Source organism: Elephantulus edwardii, unplaced genomic scaffold, assembly GCF_000299155.1.
Source record: "Elephantulus edwardii isolate Elephantulus edwardi_28Jun2011 unplaced genomic scaffold, EleEdw1.0 scaffold00384, whole genome shotgun sequence".
NCBI classification, from domain to species: domain Eukaryota; kingdom Metazoa; phylum Chordata; class Mammalia; order Macroscelidea; family Macroscelididae; genus Elephantulus; species Elephantulus edwardii.
The window spans coordinates 1,245,643-1,263,085 of NW_006400134.1; the positions used below are offsets into that span (position 1 = coordinate 1,245,643).

Here is a 17,443-nt window from a genome sequence, read left to right on the forward strand (position 1 = left end):
GGGGGCTGGTCTGCAGTGCCGCTTCCCAGAGCCCGAGCAGCCGTCGCCGCTGCCTCAGCCCCGCGCCCGGACCCCCGCCTCCCCGGGATTCCCTTCCCCGGGGGACCCAGTCCAGGTGAGACCCCTCTCCCAGCTTCTTACCTCCACCCCGCCCCTGGCAGCGCATCCTTCCTTGCCTTGCAGCCATTTTATCCTCCGATGCTTTGCTTATGGGGAGGGTGACCGTCCCTGCTCGAGGGGTGAGGGGGGGTTGGGGGCTGGTAAAGGTTTGGAGATGGAGATTTATTTCATTTCAGTTGTGTGTGTGTGTATAGATAGATATATCTATTTATATAAATCTATATCATAGAAACCCCAGATTTGTATGTGTGAAGGAAGGGGTAGAAGGGATGTTTTTCTCTACCTCACCCAAGTGCCCACTGCCCTCCTGGGGTGGGGGGTGTTAGGTAGGATGGGGTTCTCTCCAACTCCAGCTCCTACCCCCTCCTCACCTTGGCAGTTCTTTCCTACCTCGTCTGAATGAATGATAAATGACCTTGGCTAAGGCCAGGGATGCTGCCTCAGTGGATGGTCTTTTAGATTTGGGGGGGTAGAGGGGGGAGCACTGGAGAGGTAGGTGAAGAGAGGCAAGAGGAATGGAGAATGGTAACGCTGGGATGGGCAGAGATGATAAAACCTCCAGGGTTGGAGGCGCTGATGGGGGGGCAGGGAGGGGGCTTGAGACTGTTGCTCAACGGGTGGGTTGGGGGGAGAGTATGTCAAGCGATGTCGGGCACTTGTCCAGGAGCAGAGCCAAGGTTGGAGGGATGCACTGAGAAGCTATTTCAGTAAATTCTAGAGCCTCCTCTCAAATACAAAAGCAGAGAGGAGATGGGGGGTCACCACACATTTTGGTAGGGGCACCCCTGTGCCTCTGCATGGGGAGGGCTCTCCCTGCGGCCCTGCCTTCCCATGCTCCTTCTTATGCATTCTCAGCTGACACATTTATTTTTTTTCCTCCATTAGAACTGTTGATGCTCCCATTTGCTTAACCCTGGAGGAGGCTGTGGGGACGTGGTGCAGCCTTAGCAGCTCTGGGGTGGGGGCTGCAGCTCCATCTCTCTGCTGTTATGTGGAGGGGTGCTCTCCTTCACAATTTCACCACCACTCCCTCCCTACCCCAGGAGGTTTTGTTAAGGGACTGCTTCTTAATGACCTTGTCACCTGGGCTAGGGTAGACTAGGAATCAGGGTGGATCCCAAAGTCAGAGCTTTAGTGGGGTGGGGAACTTCTGGGCCCCCATCTTATCCAATACTGGGTGCAGGGTCTGGAATGGAAGCATTTGCTCAAGATTCCCTCACCCCTTTCCACGCTCAGCAGAATCTCTCTTGGGCACATTTTTCCGGTCAGGTGAAGCCAGGCAGCCTTAAAGGGCCACGTAACCCTGAATCTTGTCTCCTTTAACCTCCGCCTCTCCAAATCTTGTCTCTCTCCCCTAGGCTTAGCCACCCTGTGCTGCTTTTGGGGCTAAAAATAGCACTACTTCCTCACCAGCTCAAGAAAATTGTCTTCTTTCTCTCCCTCCTGACCTCCTGGGCTTGCTGGCCCTCGGGTAGCTGTCTTTTGAGCCGTTGCATCTTGCTGTGGCTCTGAGGGCCTTTTCTACCCTACCTGTACCTCTCAAGAGTAAATAATGTTAAAAAACAGAGGGTACAGCTTCTGTTAGGTTCATCTGCCTCCTTTTAGCGTTTTGGTTGGAGAAGAATGGAAGTAGAAAGGAGAAGAAAGCAAATTGTCAGGAAATGAAAGGATTCCACAGTTTGCTCTGTTTCATGGGGGTTGATCTGGGCCCTGAACCATGAAGGAAAAGAAGGTGACATAAGGGTCATTGCTTCTGGTTATTGTGGTCCTTTGCCCACATCTGTCCTGAGGGGGCAAGGCTTTGCTTGCCAATGCTTCTCCGAAATACATCCTACCTATTCTTTACTACCAGAGCCAGAGTGTAAGTGAGTGTGTGTGTGTGTGAGAGCATGTGTGTGTGTGTGTGTGTGTGTGTGTGTGTGTGAGAGAGAGAGAGAGAGAGAGACATTTAATGAAGGCCCTGGTTGGGTGGGAACAGAGGGAAGCAGGATATTTTTAGGGGAGTGATCTCTGATCAGGATCTAGTCCTGCTTCCTCTGCCTCCGTGAAGGAAGGGGAATTCTCCCTTGTGCCTCTCTGAAAAATGTCTCTTTTGAGGGGAAGCCCAAGGCCCCCTTCATTCTATACCAGCCTCCTACGCAATGCGGTATTTGTGGACTCTTTTTTCTTTGACTCCTGGAGGAGAAGCAGAAAGGATTAGGAAGGATTAAGAAGAGGGTCCCTGGAGGAAAGAGGTGTGCCCACAGACCTTAGACCCTACCTTAGACCCGCATGTTGGAAACGGAAGAACTTGAGCAGTCATTTCCATTCCCACCCCCATGGGGTGGACCCCCCAGAGGTCCCATGACCTGAGCAAGGTGGCAACAGTTACTTCTCACCTTTTCTTAGTTTTTGAACTTCCCTCTTCTCAGGCCTCCCTCTTTACAACCGTTTTTGGTTTGTTTGGAGGGAGGGAATATGTGCCCAGCTGTTAGAATGACTTTGAACACAGGAGTCTTGAGACTCTTTGTTTTGAAGTCATCCTGGGCAACAGCATTCAAGTGTGACCACTTTGCTGTCTTCTGCTTCCTTCACATCTTTAAATCTAATAGGAAGGAATAAACTAGTATTTACAGAAAAATTACTGTGAGAAATAGGGTTTATTCTTCTCAATTCAAGTATCAAGACTCTGAGGTTAAATAACGTGTGTATGATCAGTTAGAGTGGTCATCTGTCTGTCACATGTTTTGCACTGAACCTGGCATTGTCCCTGATGTTCACCCTCAAGAGCGTCCAAAGATGGAGGAGCACTGGATATCTTACTGTACTGCTATCTCATAAAGCGTACTGATTACTAATATTTATTGATCACTTTTTACGGTACTGTGATTAGAAATTTATATGCACGTTTTTATTTACTTCTCACTTTCTCCTTTTCAAATAAGAGGAAACTGAGACACGGATAGTATGAAATGATCCTTGATCAATCAGATAAGTGCAAAGCAGGAAGCCAGGCCCAAACCTGTATGTTTGTGGAAGCTGAACTGTGCTGAGAGAAAACTCTTTTTTGTGGGGCCTGTAACCATGCAAGGAGGGACCAGTCCTTAGAGAGGGACACCATGCTTATAAGAGTGGAGGGACAGTGCAAGAGAGGAAGACCCTGAATGAGATGGATTGACTCTGTGACTGGGGTAAAGGAGGTAGCTATGTCAGAGACAATGAGATTGGCTCAAGATAGAGCAGGGTTCAGAGCTGTTGTACACAGGGTCAGTATGAGTCACTCGATGGCACATAACAACAACAACATCAACATGAAATGGAGTTCTAATGGCTCGTGGTGAGGAGCTGTGCTGCCAGTCCAAAGGCCTGCAGGTTAAATCCACCATCTGTGGGAGATAGATGGGCAGATCTCCTCCGGTTGATTTACAGTCTGTGAAAACCCGCTGGAAGGTCAGTTATGAGCCAGTTCTGATTGGCTGGCAATGAGAGGGAGAGATTTCATAGGGGATTGAGCTGCCAGCTCGGAGGCAGGTGGTTTGAATCCAGAAGCAGCTCTCTAAGAGGAAGATGGGCAGTCCCCTCCTGTGTGATTTACTGTCTCTGAAAACACACTGGAGGGTCAGCATGAATTGGTCCTGACTCAACAACACACAATAACAAATTAACCTGAAAAAAAGCCCTGGTGGCATAGCCTGTAACATGTTGGGTTATTAAAGTTAGACAGTTCAAGTCTACCAGCTGTTTTGAGGGATAAGGAGGGCAGTTTTCCCCCAAAAAGATTTAGATTCAGAAACCCCAAAGAGGATCCCTATATTTCTAAACCGAATTGATGGCAGTGAAATCTGAAGTCCCATCTTCAGAGGCCATCACTGAGCTGAAGGCAACAGGTTGGAAGACTTGATCTGCCTTCTGTACATTGAATCTCCCTAAGCTTCACTCCTAACAAGGAGCCAGACTAGAGTAAGGGATTGCATTCCGGTTCCTCACATTTACTGTCTTGCTTTTTACAGGTTGGTAATAAAGTAAGAGGGTCTGACCTTAGTATGGGGAGAGGGGTCTGGAGAAGGGCTGTGAGTCAGCAGAGCAGGACTCTGGGTGGATCCCATGGGGCTCATCTCCATGCTGACTTTTTCTCTCTTTCTGTTTTCTAGATCTCTAGTGGCTCCTGGTGAAGAAGTGACAGGTCTTTCTGAGTTATCCTGGCTCCTCAGCTTAGCCTTTCCAAACTGGCTCCCCATCCCTTCCCTTCCCCCCACTACCCTTCTCCCTTCCCCACCCACTCAGCTGCACTGCACATAGGACCAATCTCTTCTCCTGCCCTTCTCTTATATGCGGACTAACCAGCTCTTATTTCCTTTTATTCTGTGTCCAAAGATAGGGAAGAACACATCCTAACCAGAGCTGTGAGCAAAGGCCCTCTTGACTCCACAAGTTCTTGAACAGAAAGCTGAATAAGGAGCAAGGGGCGGGGGAGATTTAGGCAAGTGCCCCCAAGACCCCATCATGGAAGAAGGCTTCAGAGATCGAGCAGCTTTCATCCGTGGAGCCAAAGACATTGCCAAGGAAGTCAAGAAGCATGCAGCCAAGAAGGTGGTGAAGGGCCTGGACAGAGTCCAGGATGAATATTCCCGTAGATCCTACTCCCGCTTTGAAGAGGAAGATGATGATGATGATTACCCTGCCCCCGCTGATGGCTATTACCGAGGCGAAGGGACCCAGGATGAGGAGGAAGGTGGTGCGTCCAGCGATGCCACTGAGGGCCATGATGAGGAGGACGAGATCTATGAGGGGGAATATCAGGGCATCCCCCGGGCAGAGTCTGGGGGCAAAGGCGAGCGGATGGCAGATGGGGCACCCCTTGCTGGAGTAAGAGTGGGCATGGGTGATGGGGAAGGTCCCCCGGGAGGCCGGGGGGAGGCACAGCTGCGGAAGGAGCGCGAAGAACTAGCCCAGCAGTACGAGGCCATCCTGCGGGAGTGTGGCCATGGCCGTTTCCAGTGGACACTCTACTTCGTGCTTGGTCTAGCGCTAATGGCTGACGGTGTTGAAGTCTTCGTGGTGGGCTTCGTGCTGCCCAGTGCTGAGAAGGACATGTGCCTGTCTGACTCCAACAAAGGCATGCTGGGTGAGACACTCCAGGGACACTCCAGCTCTGTCCCTCCCCAAACTCTAGACACTTCTTTTCTCCTGAGAATCCGCCTCACTGAATTCCTTAGGATCTGTTCCCAAGGAATCCCCAGAGGGCTTAGGGTTCCCTCGTGCATTTTTGGTGCTGGCTCGTAGTGAGGTTGTCTGATAAGGGTCCTGGGGAGGGTAGGTGGACTAGGGCTTGGAATGATGATGGTTGGGCAGTGACCTGCTTAAGTGATTCTCCAAAAGGTAGCCATGAGGGGATGGGACATCATTTTGTTCCTTCATAGTCTTCCATCATATTCTCCCATTCCCTCACTGGGGAACAAGAAGTTAGAATTCTAATGACCTGAGATGGTTAGTTTGTGATTTTTAGCGAACAACACTGGATACATTTGCTTTCACTCCAGTATTGGGAATGTACAAGTTCCAGGATACGGTCTCTGATGGCCATTCCTAAAAGGAGAAAACCTTAGACTTGCTGAGAAAAGATCTAGGCTTTGCTCAACCCCTAAATTGCTATGGAATCTTGGATAGGTCCCTTCTTCTTTGAGATTGATCTAGGCATGGATAAAATTCAGAGTTTAAAGTTAAGATGATCGACTCCAACTCTGATACTCCAAAGGCATTAAGAAATGAAGAGTTTGGGAAGTGAAAGTGTTGGGACCAAAAAGGGTAAAGGATGGATTTGGAGGGAACTTACTTAAAGATTCAGAGAGGAGAGGGGGGATTGAAATATTTCCCCACATAAACAGAGTGACTGTCTGATGCTTTGAGGGCATCGAGAAGGCAGGAGGGGAGGACAGAGAAGTTGCTGGAAACACTGGGAATCTAGGCAGTCACTCCTTGGACTAGGCGAGCTCCCTCCCTTTCACTCTCTGTTCTGTATGTGTGAGTGTAAAAGAGACAAGATAGAAATAGTGAGACAGGGAGAGGAGTAAAGAAGATGAATTTTGGATTCTGGGATTCTCCTGTCCTTGAACTTCTGGTCTGCAGAAATGGCCTTCCCTTTGCACACACCATCTAACCTCTCTGGACGTTTAGCTTCTAGAAATCCTTCAGATCCTTGACACATTCTGCGGTTTCAGCTCATTTAAGGTTCAGCAAAATGAGAGAATTGAGATGTTCAGCTCATACCTCTTCTGTGTTCCTCCTTCCAGGCCTCATCGTCTACCTGGGCATGATGGTGGGAGCCTTCCTCTGGGGAGGTCTGGCCGACCGGCTGGGGCGGAGACAGTGTCTACTCATCTCCCTCTCAGTCAACAGCGTCTTCGCCTTTTTCTCATCGTTCGTCCAGGGTTACGGCACTTTTCTCTTCTGCCGCCTCCTTTCTGGTGTTGGGTGAGTGACCATCTCCTAAACCTCTCTTGGTCACTGGGATCTCTCTAGGTGTACCAAATGTACCTTAAATATGTGTGAGTTGAATGAATTAATGAATCCCACCTTTCCCTTTACCCGCTTATATCAGCTTCCCTTTGTCCAGAACCTGTTTGCTGCCTGACCTGAAGGTCCCTTCCTGAGTGCTCCACCTGAACCTCTAGTCCCATTTCCAAGTCTGCCTCCAAAAAAAAAAAGCCCTAGTGGGTTTCAGCCTCACTCCCGGGCTACAGAGGATCCTGAAGTCATTCCTTTCCCAGTCTACATATTTCCTGCATTTGACAGCAGACCTTTCCAGTACTGCTGTGAAAGCTGAAGTTTTGACCCACCTCATTCCTACATTTCTTCATCCACCTGCATACGTTCCTATTCTGACTTGTCCATAAGCTCTTTCTGGGCTGGCTCCTCAATTATTTACCCCCAGACTTCTTTTGCCTTTCTGTTTTCTTGGGATATTTTTCTCTGTTCTGTAATCATCTTAATCATCTTCCTTCTGTTTCAAGTCTGGAGTCATCTGTAGTCTTAATGCTTATTCCTTCCTTTCTGCTGAAACTTGCCTGCCTGCTTCCCATGGTCTCAAGGATGCGTGCTTGATGATTGTGGTGAGGAAAGAGAGGAGCTTGTAGGACACTCTGCGAGAACGAGTCTCTTAAAATATGTCTGGGAGATGGAAGGAGCTTGGGGATCCAGAGTATTGGGCTTGAGGACCGGGGAGAAGGCCACTATCTGACCCTGAATTCTCACAATGACTCCAGGATCGGAGGATCCATCCCCATTGTCTTCTCCTATTTCTCCGAGTTCCTGGCGCAGGAGAAGCGTGGAGAGCACTTGAGCTGGCTCTGCATGTTCTGGATGATTGGTGGCGTTTACGCAGCTGCTATGGCCTGGGCCATCATCCCCCACTACGGTGAGCAGCCCCTGGGGACTCCACTTGAGACTCTCTCCCTCCTCTCCTATGACGGGCTCTCTGCTGACGTTTGTTACTCTGTCTCCTGCCAGGGTGGAGTTTTCAGATGGGTTCTGCTTATCAGTTCCACAGCTGGAGGGTCTTTGTTCTCGTCTGCGCCTTTCCATCTGTGTTTGCCATTGGGGCTCTGACCACGCAGCCTGAGAGCCCCCGCTTCTTCCTGGAGGTGAATGGGGCTGGGCTGAGAGAGGGGGATGGCAGGGACTCCTGTGTTCAGATACCCACTGAGCGTTTGGATCGATTTTATGTGAATGCCCTGCTTTTTCACAAAGTCCTTACTCCAGGGGACTTTCTTTTGCATCCTTTGTCTTGGGTTTTGTTTCCAGAGAAATTCTGTGGGTAGAGGAATCAGGCGACCATGGAGGCTTAAGAGTTGTGCAGGCCCTGACTTTATAGCACAAGATAAATTCCCATTCTCTGCCCCTTCCCCCTTCAGCTGTATATGCTCCAGCAAGGTTAGGGTGTCATCTCCCTTATATCCCATTTTCTCTCTCCATTATCACAGAGGATCCTTAGGATTTGTGCTTGTGTTTTCCCCCCCTGGACTCATCCTTCTTTTTGTTCAAGTTTGATTATATCTTGCCCTCAGCTTGAGGCTCTTTCAGAATGTCATGTGCATGTGCCTCTAAGCCAGAGGTTGCTCATGGGCTCAGGCGGTGGAGGTCTTTTTGTGTCTGATTCCAAAGGTGTTGTTGGAAGGGGGAACCCAGAGTCCGGGAGGGCCTGACTTGAATATGGGGATTATGTTTGTGGCTCTAGAACGGGAAGCACGATGAGGCCTGGATGGTGCTGAAGCAAGTACACGACACCAACATGCGCGCCAAAGGCCATCCTGAGCGAGTGTTCTCAGTAAGCCACCACCCTCCCCAAAGCCCAAAACCCGGGACCCCACCTGTCCCATCTTTAGACATCTCCCACCTTCCTAGACATCACAGACCACATTCCACTTCATTGAGACTTCTCTGGGTAATATACTCATCCCTGCCTCCCATTTCACTGTCACATGAGAACTGAGGTACCTGGAAGAGGTTGGGGACTACAAACCATGTGACTGCTGGCTCATTCTCTTGGTCTAGGTAACCCACATTAAGACAATTCATCAAGAAGATGAGCTGATTGAGATCCAGTCAGACACGGGGACCTGGTACCAGCGCTGGGGAGTCCGGGCCTTGAGTCTGGGGGGTCAGGTAGGATGGAGAGAAAATAATGAGAATGGAAAAGAGAGGCAAGTGGGAAAGTCAAAGAATAGGGTGGGGTCTGAGTATAGGGGAGTGACAGGTGCACTGAAAGGAGGTGGAAAGGCAGCAAAAAGGGGTTCCATGGGTGTTACAAAGTGGTCAGTCTAACATTATTCTGTCCTGCCTAGGTTTGGGGGAATTTCCTTTCCTGTTTTGGGCCAGAATACCGACGCATCACTCTGATGATGATGGGCGTGTGGTTCACCATGTCATTCAGGTGAGGGGGTAGGTGTGCTTGGTGGTATGTTGTGGTTGTGATGGTATGTAGTTTGGGTTGTTGTTATTGATTGCCATCAAGTCAAGCACAACTCATAGTGACTCTACAAACAAAAGACATAATGTCTTTCAATAACTATTATCAATTCCAAGTTCATAGAGTTTCCAGAGACATGTGGTTTAGGAATTGGATGTCACTCCTGCTTCCAAGCCTGTTTTACAACTGGGAGCTTCACCAAACACTGTCCACATTGGGAAACCATTCTGGTATTTGATACCCCAATGGTACAAGGTTCAGCATCACAGCAAACCCAGGTTACCTCATATAATACATTGACAAAGAGTGATGTACAAAGAGCGTTCCTCCAGATATAACAGCACTAGTTTCACTTAGCAGTGGTTAAGTGTCGTCAAGTTGATTATGACTGAGAGTAAGTTTTTCACAAAAGACCTGAACTCTGTTCCTGTAACTAACATCATTTCTGTATAGAACTCTGTTCTATGACTAACATAATTTCTGTGTATTTATAGAGTTTAGAGAGTTTGTAGAGTTTCCAGAGGCATCTAGTTTAGGAAGTGGATGCCACTCTGGCTTCTCAGCATAAATCAGTCAGGAAACTCATCCAAACACTGTACATAATGGGCAACTATTATGGTATTTGACAAGACTATGGAACAGTGTGTAGCATCACAGCAACACTAAGTTGTTCAGGAAGGGGAGTGGAAAGGAGAATGAAGGGAAAGAACAAGAGTAGGTACTATTCATATTATCTCTGATCTTCCATCCTCCATCTAATTAATTTATTCAATAAACTTGTATTATAGGCTGACCACACATTGTGCTGGGATGAAATAGACGAGGTCCCAGTTCTTATGGAGTTTGCAAATTACTATAGAAATACATGTAGGGAGCTCTGGTGGCCTAGCGGATAAGAAATTAAGCTGTCAACCCTAAGGCACACAGTTCAAATCCACCCATTGTTCCAAGGGAGACCAATGGGCAGGCTTCTCCCATGTGATTTACTACCTGTGAAAACTCACTGGAGGGTCAGCTCTGAGTCAGTTCAGACTCGATGGCACATAACAAATAACAACAAAATGGGAATATATAAGAGGGGTTCCCATTCCACACTTGGGAATGGATATCCTGAAGGATAAACAGGAGTTAGACAGGCCAAAGGTAGAGTGAAAATGCAGTGTTTTAGGCAGAGGGAAAAGTGAATATCTGAGAAGTAAGCAAGAGTTTGGTGAGTGAGTAAGAAGAATTTAAGGTTCAACAGAACCACAGCTATTGGTCAAGTGAGGAAAGGTGAGAGGCGAGAGCAACATGAACCGGTTGAGTTCTCCAGCTCTCCTCACTCCCTTCCTCCCTTCTCTCTGTGTTGAGCTGCTTGGCTGTAATTCCGAAACCTTGTCTGTTTTCACTGCCCTTGGTTCTTCAGCTACTATGGCCTGACTGTCTGGTTTCCTGACATGATCCGCCATCTGCAGGCAGTAGACTACGCATCTCGCACCAAAGTGTTCCCCGGGGAGCGAGTAGAGCACGTGACCTTTAACTTCACACTGGAGAATCAGATCCACCGAGGGGGGCAGTATTTCAATGACAAGTATGTTGGCACCTTTAAACTCTACTCATTCCCTGTCTTTTACATCTTAACTCTTATGAGTCTGGGGGTTCGAGACAAGGATTTTGAGGAAAATACTTGTTTTTTCTCCTTGTGTCCCTTCACATTACTTCACTAAGGGACTGAGTCTTGGAGGATGAGGGCATGAAGATGAGGGGGAAGGAGCTCTCATTACCTTGGCCTTACAGGTTCATTGGGCTTCGTCTGAAGTCAGTGTCCTTTGAGGATTCCTTGTTTGAGGAGTGTTATTTTGAGGATGTCACATCCACTAACACGTTTTTCCGGAATTGCACATTCATCAACACTGTGTTCTATAACACTGGTAAGATGGGGTGGCTGGTGGGCCTCAGATGGAAGGGCTGGGAGTGGACTGTGAGGAGGGGGAGAAGGACCTTTCTCATTTACCAGCTCAGGGTTCTCACCCTGACATCTCTGGACCCCTGGGAAGGTGACATGAGGGCCTGCTATGTATCACCAAGAATTTTTAAAATCTCACAGAAAAAGAACATTTTCCTGTGATAGAATATGTGGCCCAAAACATCAAGTTTCTTTGCCTTTGGCTGCATTTTGAACAACTTGGTGTGGTGCTATTAATATGCTTTGAGGAGGGCAGAAATCTTCAAAACAGTGTCCCAGGGAAAAAAATGGAAAAATAGTACAAGGGATATTTGGTGGGGGAAGGTTGGGAATAATTGCATGAATCCATTTCTTTAACAGTGAATTTCAAACTGCATGCATTTGAAGTGCTGATTTTGTTAGACTGAGGTTTCCCACCTCTAACTGGAGCACTAGGTGAGCTTCTCCCACCTTGCAGGGAAAAATAATAGGACTTCTCATATAAATTTTAATATTTTTTCTCACAAATGTTTCCTAAGTCCACAGCCCCTACTACTGCTTGTAGACTGCTAAGGTAGACAAAAGGAATGAATAAGAAGTAAAGTAGATTAATGTAAATACTTGGAAACAACCAGCCACACTGCTTCATTTGCTAGAGTTTGGTCACTTTTGACAAGGGCTGAAGATTCCTAGTTTCCATAGTGATAGTATTTGATGCTTTGCAATGAGTGCCCTGAATGATTTTGAGAGATCCCACCACTACATCCCACAAAAGCAGAGCCCCACGCCATAAGCAGTAGCTGCCTCCCTCCCTCTTCCTTTGCTGTGACTGCCTGCCTGTCTTGTCACCCAGACCTGTTTAAGTACAAGTTTGTGAACAGCCGCCTGATCAACAGCACATTCCTGCATAGCAAGGAGGGCTGCCCATTAGATGTAACAGGGACAGGTGAAGGGGCCTACATGGTGTACTTCGTCAGCTTCTTGGGGACACTGGCTGTGCTTCCTGGGAACATCGTCTCTGCCCTGCTCATGGACAAGATCGGCAGACTTCGAATGCTTGGTATGGGGGAGAGGCAAGGCGGTTGTGGGACAAAAGTGATTTGGGGAAGATTCCAGGAGTTGGGGGAAGGCTGTTAGCAGGCATCTCACTTTGGACTGTGGAAGAATTTGGCCAGAGAAGGTTCTCTATCTTGTCCTCTACTTTGGTAATGACTGGAGAAGGAGTGTGGCCTGGCTTGGGGTGTATGCAGAATAGCAAGTGGTCAAGAACATTGGTGCCCTGGGTTTTGATTTGTCAGTTCTACCACTTGCTGACTTTGGAAAAATTATTTCAACTGTATGAGCTTCAGTTGTCTTATGTACAAAATGGGGATGATAATAGTACCTGCCTTGTACAGTTGATGATTAAATCAATGCATGTTTAGCCCACTGAATAAATAGTGGTTGTGGCTGTTATTAATAAGGGGTCCCTGGTGGTGTAGTCCATAGGGAGTTGTGCTGCTAACCCTCCCTGGCAGTTCAAATCCATCGGTGACTCCAAGGGAGTAAGGTGGGCATTCTCCTCCTGTGTGATTTACAGCCTTGGAAACCCAGTGGAGGTTCAGCTATGAGTTGATTCTGACTTGACAGCCATCAGTAGTGAGATCATTATAAGGGGGCTGAGGATGTGTGAAAAGCTCTTTTTTCACCTTGGAGGGAAAGCGAGCCTCATTCTGGTCTGCCCTCAAAGCTAGCTGATAGGACAAGGTGGGTGGCGAATGGCTTTGTTCTGGCCAGGCTCATGTTGCTCGGTCCTCTCCTCCTCTAGCTGGTTCCAGTGTGATGTCCTGCGTCTCCTGCTTCTTTCTGTCCTTTGGAAACAGCGAGTCAGCCATGATTGCTCTTCTCTGCCTTTTTGGGGGGGTCAGCATTGCCTCCTGGAACGCACTGGATGTGTTGACTGTCGAACTCTACCCCTCGGACAAGAGGTAGCTGGAGTGTGGTGGGCAGGCAGCAGGAGGGGCCTAGTAGGCAGGGAAGGTGGGGAGTCAGGAAGCTGGTCTGAGTGGGAAAAGCCTCCGTAGGGGGCCAGAGGATACACTTTGCCATTGGGTTTTCTTTCTAAAAGCTGGTAGCTTTTGTCTCTACCCTTCGTATCTACTATTCACCTCGTTCTTTGGTCTTCTTCCTCCCTGCCCTCAATTTCTTTCTATTCCCTGGTGTCCCTCCCTCACCTCTCCATCTTCCCTCCTGTCTGCTGCTGCTATCTCACCTTCACCTCCCCACCCTCCACTCTTCTCTCCATAAACCTTCCCTTGCCTCTCATGTCCCTTTGGCTCTGATTCCTGTCACGGACTGGGCTTCTGTGCGCTGTGCTGGCGGACTCTGGAGCAGGACCACAGCCTTCGGCTTCCTGAATGCCCTGTGCAAGCTGGCTGCTGTGCTGGGGATCAGTATCTTCACATCATTTGTGGGCATCACCAAGGCGGCCCCTATCCTCTTTGCCTCAGCTGCTCTTGCCCTCGGCAGTTCCCTGGCCCTGAAGCTGCCTGAGACCCGGGGGCAGGTGCTGCAGTGAGGGGAAGGGGGTGTCTCTGGAGCTTCCGGGGGTAGTAGGCACACTGTGAGACCAACCACTCCTCCTTCCCCTCCCTGCCCTGCCATCCCCACCCCCAGAGCCCTCATGACCCTCTCCTTGTCCGCTGTGTTTGGTGTCTTAGCTGTATGTGTATGCGTGTGCATGTGTGTGAGCCCCATGGGCAGGGACTACAGGAACACTCCTTCATCCTACTTTTGGGAGGAAGCTATACTCCCCACCCTTGACTTTGCACAAGAGAAGGCTTAGCCCCACCCTTCTCCCCCAGTGTTAGTGAGGGACCCTTGTTCTTCCCTGCTTCAGGGGTTCCAGAAAAGGCTTCCTGCCTTCCCCTTTATTTCCCCTGGACCACTCAGTAGACCCTGGAGAACCACGGGGCATATGGTTATGCTGGGGGCTGGGGCTTGGGTGCAGACTATGGACCAAAAGAACTTCTTAGAAGTGGAAGGGCCTTGGGTGCCCTCTTACACCTCCCACTGGATGCTGGGGGAGCAGCAATAAACCTCAGCCCCCTTGCTTCCACTTCCCCCCGCCCCCTTTGATTTAGGCTACAAGTATGAAGCCTAAATTTTATGAAGTTCGTTTTCCAACTCTTCTTTATTTATATATTAAGTTCTGAGGCAGCTCAGCAGGACTGTGTGTGTGTGAGTGTGTGTGTACACTTATATATGCGTGTGTATGTGCCGTGGGGAGGGGATGTCACTATGCTGTCCTAAGATATCTGCCAAGGGTCATTCCAACAGGCACACACACAACCCTGCCTCTCATAGGACCTCCCTTGATCGTGTTTCTGTGTCCAGCCTGGGAGGACAAGTACTCAGCCAGTCTGGATATCAGTCCCACAGTCTAGGGAGACCTGAGGGCAAGGCCCAGCTCTTTCGCTCTCTCAAGAAGCACAGGTCGCCTCTGGAGTGAGAGGCTCTACCCACCATTGCACAGACTGGAACAGCACAGCTGCCCTCTCACCCCCTACCCTGTCCCCTCACCAGCATGGGGTTCGGGGAGAAGAAACCAGGCATAAGGTCAAACCAGCAGATCCAAAAGCACAAGGAGCTGGGGCAGGGGCCCTCCTGGTAACTCCTCCCAGAGTGAGGAGAGGCTGGGCAGTAAGAGAGGGACCCCTAATGCAGGGACCAGAAGCCTCAGTTTCCCCATCTCACCCTTCCACACAACCGACCCTGTAGGTTAAGCTGCCCTGTTTCACTCCACTCTGTGTGACCGCTTTCTCTGGTGCCCTCCTCACTGTAGCTGTGATGTGTTGTAGTTTCTAGCTGTTTGTAAAAATGTTAACAAAAATGTTAAAAGGAAAAAAAAGTGAAAAATAACAACAACAAAAAAAGAAAATCCAAATTCATCTTCCTCATGCTGCGTCTGGCGCCCTTGCCCTGTGGTTCCTCTCCTCATTTTGTAACTGAACCAGGTGGTGACTGTTTCATTCTCTGGTGAGTGTGCTCAAAGGACTGCCTTTTCCTCCAGTGCCCGGTGTACGAGTGTGTGCCCTCCCCCCACCCCTTCCTTTCATCCGCTGGACGCAGCCCTCTCCTGTGCACCCCTGGGAGCAACCCATCCTTTTCCCTTGCTCTCCTGGGGAACCCTAAAACCCAACTCTGTTGATGTGAAAAATGAAATGAAAAATGATGCAAAATTAAAAGGAAACAATCCTTAAAACCCAAAATTGCCATGTCTGCTTCTTTGCATCTTTCCTCAGCTCAACTCCATTCTGCCTGACAGTCCTGGGAGGGAAAGACAGAGATATGGAAACACGAACTGGAGGCCACAATAACACGATGCGTCAGGTTTAATTCCTAATTTGGCCTCTCTACCCAACCTTTCCATTTGTACACTGGAAGGTCATCTAAATCTCACAGATTTGAGAACTAGGGGGATAATTTTAAAAAGAAAATTATTTTTCTCAATCTTCTGAGGTGTCTGTTAAAAACATGGATTCCTGACTCCATATTTGACTTATGGAATCAGAATTTTTAAAAACTCTTTTGGTGCTTACTTCGGCAGCTCATATACTAAAATTGGAAAGATGGAGAGAAGACTGGCATGGCCCCTGCACAAGAATGACATGCAAATCTGTGAAGCATTCCATATTTTCCATCTTGCCCAAAGTAGCAATGGCAAAGTATAGTAGGGCAGCAAGTAATAAATGTTGAAGAGGACATGATGTAGAGAGATAGAAACTCTTTACACTGTTGGTGGGATTGTAAAATGGTGCAACCATTCTGGAAGGCAGTTTGGTGCTTCCTCAAAAAGCTGAACCCTAGAAATTCTTTATGACCCAGCTATTCCACTGCTTGGATATACCCCAAGAAAATTAGAACTGAGACACAGATTGTACATCAATATTCATCGCAATGTTATTCACCATGGTAAGAACATGGAAACAGCCCAAATGTCCAACTGTAATCAAATGGATTGAGAAATTATGATACATTCATACTATGGGATACTACGCAGTACACAGGAGCAATGATGTTAAAAATGACTAACTTAGGAGGAACTAAGGAGCATTATGTTAAGTGAACTAACTCAATCTCATAAGGACAAATACTGTACAAGACCATTATTATAAAAACAGAAAGATAAAACAAGTATGAGGATCCAAGAGGGGGAGGATAGGAACAGAGGGGTGAGGATGGGCAAGGGGGTAATCATAGGGTCGCACAATTTGATGGGTAGAGGGAGGAGTAGGTAAAGGAAATAGCAAAGATCTGATGTAAAAAATATAGATATATACTTTGTAAGGAAACCAGTATAAAATAAAAATTTTAAAAATAATTATTTTGGAGGAGAATGGACCTACAATCTATATTTTAAAACAAGGTACTTTGGTAATATTTTTTCTTTTCATTTAAAAAAATTAAGTTTTTTGGGGGGAATTAAGTGAAGAGATCTGTAAACCAGTGCCTGAGGGGTAACCCTTAACTCCTTACTCTCATCTCTTTCGGCTTTAATCAAGGTATCTTCGGATTTCTTGAGGGGATCTCTTAACTCCTCCTTTCCATTCCCACAGCTGACTATGAAACCATGGCTCTACCCTTTTACTCTTGATCTCCAGTTTCCCCCAGGTCAATCACCCACACATCACTGTTGGACAATCTGCTTCAAAATGTTCTGAGGCATCCTCTTCCTCAAAACCTTTTTTTAAAATTGAGATTTTATTGTAAGTTTATAAAGAACTTGGATTTCCATTTATTCATTGTTCTCAAAAACCTTTAATGACCCCTTTCTGTCCAACCAGATGCAGTCTACTCTTTAAAACACAAATGGTCAAAATATGTTAAGCATTTCTCTCTGCCATTTTGGGGTGTCAAGGGTTTATTGTTGTAAATGGCTATTCTATCCACTGACTTTGACTTTGCCAAAAGGATGGGCGAGATTATAGAATGTGATAGTCTATCTATAGGTGGATAAGCTCGACTCACCATTAAACTAGTTCAGCAGCAGAACTTTGGAAATATCACTACCAGCAAAGCAGCAGAAGATGCAGTGCACACATCCTTCAGGGCCTAAGATTCCTGTGTGCCTCAGAACAGGGCTTAATGGAGCAGAAGCTGCAGCAGAGAACCAGATACCCAATGATGTGAGACAGCATTCACCTTGAGACTGCTACCCAAAAGAACTAGAGGTAGAGGCCTTTGCTAAAGTTTGTGGGGAAACTAGGTGAAGACACCATAACTGATAGGACTAAGAGCTTTGTAACACTGGCCTAAAGCTGCAAGGCTGAGGGGCCTGCGAGCACTCATGAAAAACTGTTTTAAGATATTGTATCCTGTCCTGAAAGAAATTGGAAGACAGAAGAATTTCATGAAACGACATATGAGCAAGAGCCTATGGTGATGAAAGAAGAAGTTCAGGCTGCTTTGAAGGA

The 17,443-nt window shown here is 47.8% G+C and overlaps 1 protein-coding gene across 2 annotated transcripts; it reads left to right on the forward strand.

Annotated features, from left to right (window-relative positions):
* Positions 1-34: 34 nt before the first annotated feature.
* SV2A (synaptic vesicle glycoprotein 2A) lies at positions 35-14,891 on the forward strand. 2 transcript variants are annotated; one of them, XM_006902229.1, is made up of 13 exons: positions 35-115; positions 4,251-5,224; positions 6,390-6,570; positions 7,362-7,513; positions 7,606-7,739; positions 8,333-8,422; positions 8,650-8,760; positions 8,940-9,028; positions 10,470-10,634; positions 10,841-10,974; positions 11,842-12,048; positions 12,796-12,955; positions 13,362-14,891. In XM_006902229.1, exons 2-13 carry the CDS (start codon positions 4,603-4,605, stop codon positions 13,543-13,545), a joined length of 2,229 nt encoding a protein of 742 aa, XP_006902291.1. In that variant the 5' UTR covers positions 35-115; positions 4,251-4,602; the 3' UTR covers positions 13,546-14,891. The 2 variants fall into 2 exon arrangements, with proteins under 2 accessions (XP_006902291.1, XP_006902292.1); XM_006902230.1 differs by lacking the exon at positions 35-115 and adding an exon at positions 8,818-8,844 and having other exon boundaries at positions 4,603-5,224; positions 8,650-8,733; positions 13,362-13,545.
* The last annotated feature ends 2,552 nt before the right edge of the window (positions 14,892-17,443 follow it).